Genomic DNA, 12,964 nt, shown 5'->3' on the forward strand with positions numbered 1-12,964 from the left:
CGTGTGTGTGTGTATGTGTGTGCACGAGTGGATGTGTCCGTGGCTGCCTTTGCCTTGTCAGATTTAGGGGAGTTGCTACACTGTGTGTTTAAGTGTTTAGGACGGCTATGAAGGATTATGCCTGTCTACTGCTTTCTGCAACTGGCCCTAAGTCTGGAAGGGCTCTGCCAATCCCCCAGCACAGACACTTAAACACACACACACACACACACACACACACAGACGCACACACACACGCACACACACATGCACACATGCACACAAACACTTCGCTATGAGCCAAGGTAATCGTGTTGCCGCTCGCAGCATCAGCAGGGAATCAATCTTGCTAAACAAATAAATAAACACACACACGCAGACACACTCGCGCAGACAAACACACGTGCGCACACTCACACAACACACGCACACATACACGGAGCGACACGTAGCTATCAGCCGCGCTAAGCGCTGAGCCTGTGTCTCTTTTATCAGCGCTGCTCCGCTCCCCGGCTCTTTCTAGTTTTCCACGCCGCCGTGGCCCGGGGGGACGAGCCGCTCAGAGGATCAGGGAATCTTCATTAGCTCTAATTACATCAAACCAGACGAGAGATTAGAGGCCAAGGCAACGCCCGTCAGGAAAACACACACACACACACACACTCACACAAACACACACACTTCTTACACCTAGCAGCGGAAGGAGGAGGAGGGCAGGGGGTTACAGTGTTGAAGGTGAACGGTGGAAAGACTGGGAGGGAGACAGTCAGAGAGAGAGAGAGAGAGAGGGAATTATTCCGAAAGAGAAGGAAAGTGGGGCGGCGCAGAGCGACGGAAAGGCGAGAGGAGAGCGAGAGAAATAGAGATTGCCCTCCTCTCTGCCCACGCCCCGCAGTCTGTCTTCATCAGAGTTCAGCGGAGCGCGCAGACAGGACAGAGGAGGGCGGGGGAGGACTGGAGGAGGGGGGGCGGGGGTGGGGGGTTGATGGGAGATGGAAAAAAAAAAAGAAAGGAAGGAGAATGAAAAGCAGAGGACAGCGTTGAGACGGGGGTGCAGAATTTCACCGGTTGAGTCAGCACTCGGAAACACTCGAGCTGAGTCACCGCACCTCAGCGTTTCCCATCGGCGTGTATCATCGCTACGCAACAGTTATCATTATTGTGAGAATTTCTGGCAAATGTAATTACTCATAAATATATATATCCATATATAAATAGCATCACCTCTTTACTGTGGCAGAGAAGAAGATTGTGCACAAATGAAAGGATATGATAGCCTGGGTATGAGTTAATGAAAGCAGTCATTACAGTTACATCCGGTCGACTTTGTTTCAGCGAGATACAAGACAAGTTTTACCCAACACACCCTGCTCTTTGTGCCTCTTTTCCTTCTCCCTCTCTCTCCCTCTCTCTCTCTCTCTCTCTCTTTAACGCGCGACTTTGACGAAGCGGCCAAACAGGTAGATCACGATCTTTCACTCGGCGATAGGATCTCCTGGGTCGGAGTTGAAGGCCGCCGTCGCGCCCTTTTATCGGCGTGGACAGGGGCCCCCGCAGCTCTCCCATCTCCCACCCAACACTTCAATTAAGGCCGCTTTCGTCCGCGCCTCATCCTTCACTTCAGAGCGCCGCTGGAGGGAAGGCCAAGCCGGGGCGGAGAGAGAAATTGTGTGTGTGTGTGTGTGTGTGTGTGTGTGTGTGTGTGTGTGTGTGTGTGTGTGTGTGTGTGTGTGTGTGTGTGTGTGTGTGTGTGTGTGTGTGTGTGTGTGTGTGTGTGTGTGTGTGTGTGTGTGTGTGTGTGTGTGTAAGAGAGTGAGTGTGTGGGTCGCCGCGGGAGGGTCTACCTAGATTTCTCCCGGTTGCAGGCTTTCCCACCCTCTTCGCTCGCTCTCTCTCTCTCTCTCTGTCTCGTCGCTCCCTCCATCTTCTTCTAAGCCCTCTGCGGTGCGGTTATCCGTCTTTCTGCCCCCCCCCCCCCCCCAGTCGCTCTACGTCTGCTGCAGTCTTTCTCTGCTATTACACCCTATTCCTCTCATTCTCACTTTGACCTTATCCCTCTCCCTATCTTTTTTTCCACCCCCCACCTCCCCCCTTCTCTCCCTCTCATTTCTACTCTCTCTGGTCCTGACCCTCGATCCTCCATCATCCATCCCTCCCTCTATTCCTGTCCTCCCTTTTATCATCCCTCTGCCCACTCCCTATCTCACTCTCTCTCTCTCTCTCTCTCGCTCTCCCTCACTCTCCCTCTGTCTGCGTCTATTTCGTTCTCTCCCCCTCTGTCTCTCTCTCTCTTTCTCTCTCTCTCTCTCTCGGGGTAGTGCTCAGCTGTAGAGCACAGCGGACTCTAATGGCAGATCATTATCATGCTAATTAGAGCACTTTGTAGCTGCCGCCCGTCATTCTCTCCTCCTCGCACCCCCCTCCCTCCCTCTCCCACACGCTATCGTTAAAAGGCCACCCTCCCCCCTCCCCCCTCCCTCCCTCCCTCCCACCCCTCATCCCTTCTCCCCCCTCCTTCCCCCTTCCCCACTCCCCCACCCACCCCCACCCCCATCTCTCCATCATTAACGGGACGTGCGCTGGCGTAATTGGACGCCGTTTATTCCAGAGAGTGGGTTATTAAATCACACCGAGGTGACGCTCGCTCAGGTCTCCCTCTGAAACGCTCTCATCACTCCCATCCTATTGTCAGGCCTGCGCGGATGCACGAGCACACACACACTTACACACACGCTCAAAGCTGTTTTTCTTTGTATAATCATGTTCCGTACAAGACTTGAGGGAACATGATGTATAAAGCAGCCTTTCCCTTTTCTGCTAGATCTCTGCTCCGAGATGAACGCCTACCCATCTCGGATTCCCCTGCCAATAAAGTGTTTAATTTGATAACGTTCACTGAGTTTCTCTCCACCCTGCCGCGGGGCTTGACAGACAAGTGTGGACGTAGGGTAAATTAGGCCAAAGACCTGATATTTGTCTTTTTGAGATGCTGCTAAAAGTTGCTGTTTTTAGCACACATGCCAAGGACTTTCAGGAACGGCGTAGGACACATAGTCCCACTCGGTCCTCCTCTGGTACTGCGCGTCTGTCTGTATTTTTGGGTCAGGAACCGATCCAGACTCTCTGTGTTGAATGCCAGTTGGAATTTTTTTAAATGCCAATATCGTAACTTTTGCTCATGGTTTCGTTTTTTTTTCTGGATCATGATTAGGCCTGTAATTACCCATTGTTTTGCTCTACTTGCTGCTGCTCTTCTGCGCCGTCCGATATGTTCGCCACGCAGCTGCATGTGGCCGATGCACACCTCCTTCAGCCAGGTGCTCAAGACGTGGGGAGGCAGGGTGTAGCCTAGCAGGGCTGCGACTGCTCAGGGTTAGTGAAGCTGAACCAGAGACGCAGTGGCCAGGAACCTGTCTATCAAAGCGAGACAAAGGCCTGTTGCGTGATTAAAGGGAGAGGTTGAAACTCCTCCGAGCTTACATCACCTCCCGAGAGGTTGCATAACACAAAGCTGCCATTCCAAAAGAGCAACTGCCCCCCCCCCCCCCCTTGTTCCCTTTCATCTGCTCAGGAGTACCTGACATATTCTTCTCCCCCTGCACCTCCCTCAATTGTCAACCCTTCATCCCATAGGAATGCCATACATTTCCGGCGTTCTGACTTTTCTGGCATTATCTTTTGCTCTCCGTCTCCCTCGCTCCCCAGCCACGATGTTTAACTATATGCGAGAAGGGTCCAGACAAGTGCTGAGTCAGGTCTGTTCTACATGTAATACTTAGATATACAGTATATACTCTATATATATATATATATATATATGTATGTCCTCGATGCATCAGCCGTTGAGCATAATGCTGTCCACCACTCCCACAATCTCACCTACTCCTGAACTTACTTTAGTTGCTGCACTCATAATAATCTGTCCCCCAGCAAAATCAGCAATAGTGTAATCGCAGTATTCTTTCATTTGAAGACAGAACAGTGAGAGAATGTTATAGGAATGAATATATGTACAGTTGAGGTCAAAAGTTTACATACACTTGTAAGGGACATGTATAGTATGGCACTATTGGAATTTCAATTATTTCTGCAGCTGTTTTTTTCTGTAACAGAATGATTGGAAAACGTACTTCCTTTTTCACAAAAAACATTCACAAATTTGGTTTCTTTAACAAATTTATTGTGTGTCTTCTTAAAATTTAACAAAATGTAATGGGTCAAAAATATACAAACAGCACAGCTAATATTTGGTTGCATGTCCCTTAGCCCTTTTCACCTCAGTCAGCCGCTTTTGGTAGCCATCAACAAGCTTCTGGCAGAATTCTGGTTGTATCTTTGACCACTCTTCTTGGCAGAATTGGTAGAGTGCAACCAAATTTGTTGGTTTTCTTGCATGGACTCATCTTTTCAGGGCACTCCACATATTTTCAATGGGGTTGAGGTCAGGATTCTGGGAAGGCCATTCCAAAACCTTAATTTTAGCTTGATTTAGCCATCCCAAAACCACTTTTGATGTGTGTTAGGGTCATTGTCCTGTTGGAACACCCAATTTCGTCAAAAATTTTACTTTCTAGCTGATGGTTTGATGTTGTCCTGAAGAATTCTGAGGTAATCTTCCTTCTTCATTATTCCGTCCACTTTCTGCAATGCACCAGTTCCACTGGCAGCAAAACAGCCCCAGAGCATGATACTTCCACCACTATACTTGACAGTGGGTACAGTGTTCTTAGGGTTGAATGCCTCACTTTTTCTCCTCCTCCAAACATACTTCTTGTCATTGTGGCCAAATAACTCAATCTTTGTTTCATCTGACCACAAAACTCTCCTCCAGAAGGTTTTTTGTTTGTCCATGTGAAAAGCAACAAACTTGAGTCGAGCTTTAAGGTGCCAATTTTGGAACAAGGGTTTCTGTCTTGCACGGTAGCCTCTCAGCCCATGGCGATGTAGAACTCGCTTGACTGTGGACAGTGACGTCTGTGCTCCAGCAGCTTCTAAATCATGGCAGACCTGTTTTTTGGTGATTCTTGGATTACATCTGACCATCCGGACAAATTTTCTCTCAGCAGAGGGTGACAGTTTGGGTTTTCTTCCAGACATTGGCAGAGAGACCACTGTTCCCAGTACTTTGTACTTACGAACAATTGTTTGCACTGATGATCTTGGGACTTGAAGTTGCTTTGAGATGGCCCCAAGTGACATTCCTGACTTGTGTAAATCTATTATGCGCTTTCTCAGATCTGTACTGAACTCTTTGGACTTTCCCATTGTGACGTTTGTGGCTCAATCTAATGCGTTCAGTCAAACATGCCCTATTTATACAGGCACAGAGAAGTTACCAGCTGTAGTCAATCACAATCACTAACAAGAAGCTAAGAGGCAATCTCATGAAGTAAAATTACATTTTAGAACATTCCACGCCACCAAATTTATAATATAAGTTGCTGTATGTATATTGTTGACCCATCAGATTTTGTCATATTTTCAGAAGACCCACAACAAATTTATAAAAGACCAAACTTGTGTTTGTTTTTTGTGACAAAGAGGTACATTTCCCAACCATTCTGTCACAGAAAAAGAACAGCTGAAGAATTCATTGAATTCTCAAACTGCCATGACATACATGTCCCTTACAAGTGTATGTCAACTTTTGACCTCAACTGTAGGTGGGGAGGTGATAGTGAGACTGAAGCCTCAGGTCACCAAATCATATCTAACAACAAAAATCTTCTCAGATCAGGATCATTCAGATGAAATCTCATCATCAAATGGGTTTCTGTGGTCTAATGTTTATCTGTTTGGGAACTCATGTGAGAGGTCATATGAAACTCCATTCGGACACGTGAAACTGTACTGTATGAATTACAAATTGCATGATAATAATTGAATAATTCCAGATTTTTTCCATGTGGTATCCAGATGGCCCTTCGGCCTGAGGGTAGAACGAAACTACCAGGAGGCCACAGAAACATCTAAATATCACAGACAAAACAACAGGAATCATCCTTTAATGTCCGGCCCTCGTTTTGAGGTCGCTCACCGCCTGCTCATGTCTGTGCTTTGCAGATGGTACGTGCCTCTGTTCAGCCTCATCTTCCTGATGATCTGCTGCTACGCCAGGATCATCTGCGTGGCCAATGAGAGGGTGAGTGCTCAGCGTGCGTCCAATCAGCGCCAGCCCCTCAAAAAGCGGCCAGGACAGAGTGCCGGCGGGCCATTTAGCTGAATCTGAATCCACTGTGACCTTTTAGGAAATTGGCATCAATAGTCTCTCTGAAAGCTGAGATAGTACCCTCACTGTGTGTGTATGTGTGTGTGTGTGTTTTTTCTTGTATTTCTATACTTATGAGGACCAAATGTCCTCACAAGGATAGAAAGAGAAGGAAAATCATCCAAAATTAGGACATTTTGACGGTCCTCACTTCTTTGAGTTGCGATTTTAGGGTTAGAATTTGGGTTTAGTGTTAGAATAGATTAGAGCTTTAGGTTACCTCACCTAAGTTACATAATGAATGTAGTCACTGTGTGTGTGTGTGTGTGTGTGCATGTATGTGTTTGTGCACGCCTGTGTGCATGCATGTGTGTTTGTTTGACTTGCACACAGAACTCCGAGGGCTCTGCAGTTCAGGCCATCAGGGCGAAACTTCCCTCCCTCCTCTCTGTATGTCTTTCTCTCTCCCTCCCTTCTTTCATTCCTCTCCTCCTCTCCCTCCCTCCTCCCCTCCCTCTTGGCTCATAGCTCTGGGTGGTTTGCCACAGCGAGGGTGCAGCAGGAGCCCGGAGGCAGCATTCCACAAGGTTCACATAGCTGCCATTCCCCCGGCCTGATGACACCTCACAGCGCAGTGCATGGCCGCCTGCACACTTGTGTTTTAGCCCTACGCATGTGGCAGCCGGTGGTTAAAGATGATTCATCAAGTCACAAAAAACGAATGAGGGAGAAATCTAGGTGAAGTCAGCCTCACAACAAAGCGCCGCTGTAAATGTTAGCATTCTCCGTACGCGTGGCGGAGTGACCGATGGGACAGCGAGACAGATTTCGCAGATAGTCGGCTGCAGACAGACAAGAGTGGAGGCAGACATGCGAGTAGCTGAGGGGAAGGGAAGGGAAAAGAGACCACACAGCCCTTTATCATGGATGTGATAAAGAGAATAAATGAATGTAGCTGGTTTGCAACCTGCATCTCATAACTCATTCTGCTCACAGCACTCGGCCATCTCTCTCTCTCTCTCTCTCTCTCTCTCTCTCTCTCTCTCTCTCTCTCACTGTCTCTCTGTTTTCCTTCTCTCATTTTTTCCCCTCTCCCCCTCTTTTTCCTTTCTGCCTCCATCTCTCGCTCTCTCTCTCTCTCTCTCTCTCTCCCTCTCCCTTCCCTCTCCCTTTTTGCTTTCTCTATCATATTTATGAAGAGCTCAAGCCTTATCTCTTTTCAGCTGCAGGCTGTCTCACTTGAAAGAATTTCAAAAGCTTTGAAAGCAGGGTAGGTGGCGACGGAACGGAGAAAGGGATAAAGAAGAGGAGGCTCTGAAAGAGGGAGAGAGAGGGAAGAGAGGTGGCATGTTGGCTGGACAGAGAAGTTTCCCCACTTTCCAGAGGCATATTGAAATGATGATGTGTGTGTGTGTGGGGGGGGTGGATTTGTGGGAGAAAATTACTGTGTAGCTCATTAGTTTACCAGGTCCAAGTCATTTCCATCAGGATTATTAGAAAAATGTAGACACATTCTGAGTGACTGTGAGCTCGTACTAACTAGGTGGATTTGAAAGCTAATGAGTCATTATCTGGCCAGACAGAGCGGTCTGGGAGTGCGGCGTTGTGTTTGTGTTACAGATGTGATTTGTACACAGCCACTCCTAAGCCTCACACCTCAACACTCAACCCGTTGAATCGCTCGCCTTCCGGTGGCTCGGCTTGATGAGAGATTGCAACTAAAGCTGGGAACATGTATCGGAGACCTGGCCGAAGCCTAATGACATTGCCACTTATTATCGGTGCATGTTGATTTTGATGGATAGCGGCACTCAGCTCGACAGCTCAGGGTTGCTGCGGAGCACGTTTGGTCTAACGACCCTCTATCTTTCTTGCTCCGCTGCACACACACACACACCTTGGTCACACACAGGCTTACAATGACAATCACGTCAGCGCAGAGAAACCATGGCAACGTTGAGTTAATAAATAGCTGAATGGAAAAGCTGTGAGCGCATATCGTTCATGCTGCCTCTTTGCGTGTGTGTGTGTGTGTGTGTGTACGTGCGCTTGTATTTGTGTGTGCAGCTCACACAGGCCCTCCAGAGATTCGCCTCTGATTTCTTGGGTTACATGAACCTTCTGGCTCCCTATGGCCCTCCACCCCCATCCCACCATGACAAATTTCTGTCTTGTGTGTGTGTGTGTGTGTGTGTGCGTGCGTGTCTATTGACATTTTCCCTGCATTCCCCTGAGAGAGGAGACAGAAGAAGAGAACGAGAACTATTCACGGTTTCTCCAGAGAGATCTCAGATCTGCCATGTTTGCTCCACTTTTCCTTTTTCTTTACCACTTTTTTTTTTTTTTTTAATTTTCTCCCCTTTCTCTTCCTCCCTTGCCTTTTTCCTTTTCCTCATGTCATCTTGTGTGCAGTGATGCTGATCAGTCCCCTCTTGTCGGAGATGCTAGGAGCGGTTACGGCGCTCCCGTCTGCCTCTAAAGCTCTGCGCTCTGGTGTGAATTAGGCTCTTTTGCAGGGGCGGGTGAGAAGGTGGAGGGATTTTGTCTCGGTGCGATTGCCAATGTGATATTTGTTCTAGCTCATAACTCATTTGTATTTATATCATATTGTAGGTGTAATATCACTGTAGGCACGGTTGGCAAGACACGTAGCCACTCCCTCTACGGAGAAAAAACAAATAATCAATTGAAATGATTGATTAAATCACCGCCCCGTGTGTTTGCGAGTGTAATTGCCTTGACTTGTCCTGTGTGTTTTGTGTCTTTGCCGCACAGATGCAGTCGTGGTTGGGAACCTTCAATCCAGAGAGGGAGAGACGGAAGGTAAAGTCCTGTCTGACCATCACATTTCTCAACACACACACACACACACACACACACACACGCACACACGGAGCGTGAGGATTAGAGCGTGTGCAGGATTAGCTGTGGGGGTCACGCTGGGTAGGTGTCACACACAGCAGGAGGCAGTTTGACCCCACGACACCCAATCTCTCACCGTGTGTGTGTGTTTGTGTGTGTGTGTGTGAATGAGCGTGTGTGTGTGTGTGTGTGTGTGTGTGCGGATCTGGGAGCTGCAGTGCCGCTCCTCTCTTGTCCCTGACCTCATTGAATGAGCAGAGGAGAGTAAGAATGAGGAGCTAAATTATATTCACGCCAAGAGAAGACGGATTGAGAAATATGAGACTCGTAATAAAAAAGAAAGGAAGGAGGAAGGGAGGAAGAGAAGAATAGGTGAGATAATAGGTGAGAGAATTAGCTCTCCTATCCGTTTTTCTTTAAGTGCTCACTTGTGTTTTTTTTTTTTTTGTATTTTTTTCTTTAGCTTAATGTATAATGCTGGCACCATGCGTAAACCTCACAGCCCCATTGTGAGTGTTCCTCTCCTCCGTTCCTCTCCACCGTTTGATTACTCATTGGTCTATGTGGTCATTTTCATTGGCCTAGAGACACTAGGCCAATGTAACCAGAACGCCACAGGCATCTTGCATGCAAGTGACAAGCAAGACACCGAACCCTTACCTTCTCACCCATTGTGTGTTTCCCCGGATAAGCGTAATGACTAAAATGTAAAATCCACTCAAACCCAAGCAGCCTCGACGGTCTAAAAGTACAACTCCTGATAAGTTAACTCCTGATAACTGAACGGTGCACTCTGTCACGGTCTTCCTTCTTTTTAATTACTTCTCCTCCCCTCCTCCTCCTCCTCCTCCTCTCATTGTCATTCTACCCCTCCCCCCCTTCCCCTCTTCCCTCTCCTGCCCCCACCCTGCTGAGGGGTGCCGGGTCAGGCCCGCGGGGGGTGAGAGGTGGAGAGCAGGTTAGGGTTAAGGTTATGTAGATGCTGCCCCTAAGTGGCAGATGTAATTACTGCACACTGAACTGGCGTAACCCTCAACACGTTCCCTATGTTTTGTGTGTGTGTGGTTGTGAGTGACGTGTGTGGTGTGTGTGTGTGTGTGTGTGTGTGTGCCAGCAGCCCCTTCGTCACACACACACACACACAGACACACACACCATCCGTGTGGGCTAATTGCTGTGTGTAACACAGAGTGTAAATAAATCGGCAGTGTTTTTTATCACACTCCCCGTTTCCTCGTCTTTCTCTCGTTCCCAGTTGCTCCACTCGTTTCCGTTTCTTTTTCTCTCTGCCTTTCACTCCTCTCTCTCTCTCTCCCTCTCTCTCTCCCTCTGTCTCTCTCGCCCTCATACACATACCCAGCATGAATAAAGCAGCAAGCCAGGTTCATGGACATGAATATTTATGAGTGTTTATGCACGCGCTGCGATGCTTTAAAACAACAGCAGCCTCCCCGATTGCGGTTGCCAAGCTAGTGAGCTTTGGTGCATGTGTGTATGTGTGCGTGTGTGCGTGTGTGTGTGTGCGTGTGTGTGTGTGTGTGTGTGTGTGTGTGTGTGTGTACCAGCAGGTGTAAACTAGAGAAAGCAATTCCTGCTGGGTGTCTGAAGACCGCTGGCTCTGGTGATTTCATTCACTTCACCACGTCCCCCTCCCTCCATCCCTCACACGCTCTCTATTACTGTGTCACACACACACACACACACACACACACACACACACACACTTCTCATGTTTCTTGCTCACACATGCTCTTTCCTGTGTTCGCCTTTCTTGATCTATTTTTCTCTCTGGCTCAGCCTTGCTCCATCACACACACACACACACACACACACACCTCTCTCTCTCTCTCTCTCTCTCTCTCTTGCTGGAGTGCTGATGTACATAACTAGTGTTGGCGGTTATCAGGGACGTCAGTCACACGGCTGGGACGTGTGTGTGTGTGTGTGTGTGTCTTGAGGGGTTTGTCTGCGGTCATGCATGAGTACACATACACACATACACACACACATGCAAACACCTCAAGGTCTTACATCAACACAGGTCAGAGAGAGAGCAGTTTGAAAGAGAGAGTTCAAAGCAGCTCACACATGCACACGTACACACTCAAACACACACACACACACCCCCCAACTCAGTCCCGTTGGGTAGCGACAGAGCTGGCTGAGCAAACAGCGGGCTGCTTGTTCGTTATCTTCCCGGGGTGTTTGTTTACTGATCAACATAAGCTTTGCCTTGAGTCACAATGGGATGTGTCTGCTTCTGTGTGTGTATGTGTGTGTGTGTTCGCGTGCGTGATCACACACATATGCTCAGACCTTGTGTCCTGGTGTGTGCGGTGGCTCAATGCGTGCGTATCCTCTTTTATTCTCTTTTTCTGCATAATCAAGTGCAGCTTTCACTCATAGATGTGTTATCCTAAGTGCTTCATGCCGGTGTAGCATTACATTTACCTTATATTTTACATTTACGTGTAGCATACGCTATCTGGAGAGACTTAGAATGATTGAGCAGGTTGGAGGGTTCAGTTTCTTCTGCAGGACACGAGGCTGTTAATAGACACATATACTGTCTGTTGCAGGGATCGAACCTGTGACCTTTGGACCTTCAAATCTAGACTTATGTGCAGCTTGTGGTATCTGAACTGCATGCTACAGGAATCCCACTGGCCTTGAAAATCCCAAAACGTTGAATGGTCTTGAAAGTATTTGATTTTGTAAAATTAAAATATAGCACTCAGATTTATCAATAAGCTCTCTGGACCTCCCTCCTTCCTAGCATCAGCTTCACACCCTGAGGAAAACCCTGTGATGGATATGCAGCTTTAAAAAGAATGATTCCACCATGTGTCCTTGACAAGATCATGAGTAAAAAAGAATTAGACCTCTATGAGGTCTAATGTGATGCTTACCTCAAAACATGACAATTTTTAGTCCTCGAATTTCAACAAACAAGACGTTGAAAGTCATTGAAACAGTCCTTGAATTTGATGTCCAAGTAAGTGTGGAAACCCTGATGCTGTTATTTTTGTTTCTTTGCGGTCGGAGTGTAATATATATTGGCTGAGATGAGTGCGAGTGAGGCTGTAAGTGTGTGTGTGTGTGTGTGTGTGTGTGTGTGTGTGTGTGTGTGTGTGTGTGTGTGTGTGTGTGTGTGGGGGGGGGGGGGTTGCTGCCGATAACCGTCTGTAATCTAACGCGCGTCATTAACGGTGGGACCGCCGCGCCCGGCGCACATAATTACGGTTTCATTCCCCTCCGCTTCCCGAGGAGCGCAGGGGCCTCTGACACGGGAGGACTGTGATTAAAAACACGAGGCTCTTTAGCCGCCGCCCCCCCTCCTTCCCCCCCTTCCCCCGCTTTCCCCTCCCTCGTCCCCCTCCACCTCACTCCACATCCGCTCTGCTGCTCGCTCTCTCCTCTCTCGCTCCCTGAAATTCCTCAAATGCCTCTCGTTGCACTCGCCAAATTGTATCTGAGATTATTTGGCTCAAAATGCTTTCAAATTGATTTCTGAACCTTTCGAAAGGCTTTTTCCTGCAAGACGCCTGCTTTGTGCTGATGAGTTTTTTTTTCCACTCACACACGGACTCACACACCCACACGCATGCACACGTCTCTTGTCTTTTTCCACTTAGCATCGTTCGGCCCCTTGGCCTGCCCTTTTCCTGTCTCTCCCAAGGAGACCCCCCACCCCCACCCCCACCCCTCTCTTCCCAACACACACACTCACACACTTGTGATGACAAAAGGCAGCGCTTGACATGACCGGTGATGTCAGAGCTTCCCATTACAGTAGATACTAATAGGAAGACCTCGGCTCGTATTCGCCCCTGGGTGGTTTTTTTTATGGGTGCCGTTACAGGCTGCGACGCGCAAACACAGCGAGGCTCGCTGCGGTCGCTCTCATGCAGCCAG

At 48.2% G+C, this 12,964-nt stretch overlaps 1 protein-coding gene across 1 annotated transcript in view; it reads left to right on the forward strand.

Moving 5' to 3' along the window:
* LOC139649323 (cyclic AMP receptor 3) overlaps positions 1-9,010 on the forward strand; it is a gene marked incomplete at its 3' end in the record, with an annotated part of 20,410 nt that extends 11,400 nt beyond the window's left edge. The window contains exons 9-10 of the mRNA XM_071525688.1: positions 6,043-6,121; positions 8,963-9,010. Of these exons, the coding sequence (XP_071381789.1) occupies positions 6,043-6,121; positions 8,963-9,010 (127 nt within the window). The remainder of the gene's footprint in view (positions 1-6,042; positions 6,122-8,962) is intronic.
* Positions 9,011-12,964: the final 3,954 nt, after the last annotated feature.

The sequence above is a fragment of the Centroberyx affinis genome, unplaced genomic scaffold (genome assembly GCF_046629955.1).
Source record: "Centroberyx affinis isolate AG114_WGS23_722 - 3 ecotype Tasmania unplaced genomic scaffold, CSIRO-AGI_Caff_v1 ptg001328l_1, whole genome shotgun sequence".
Classification (NCBI taxonomy): domain Eukaryota; kingdom Metazoa; phylum Chordata; class Actinopteri; order Beryciformes; family Berycidae; genus Centroberyx; species Centroberyx affinis.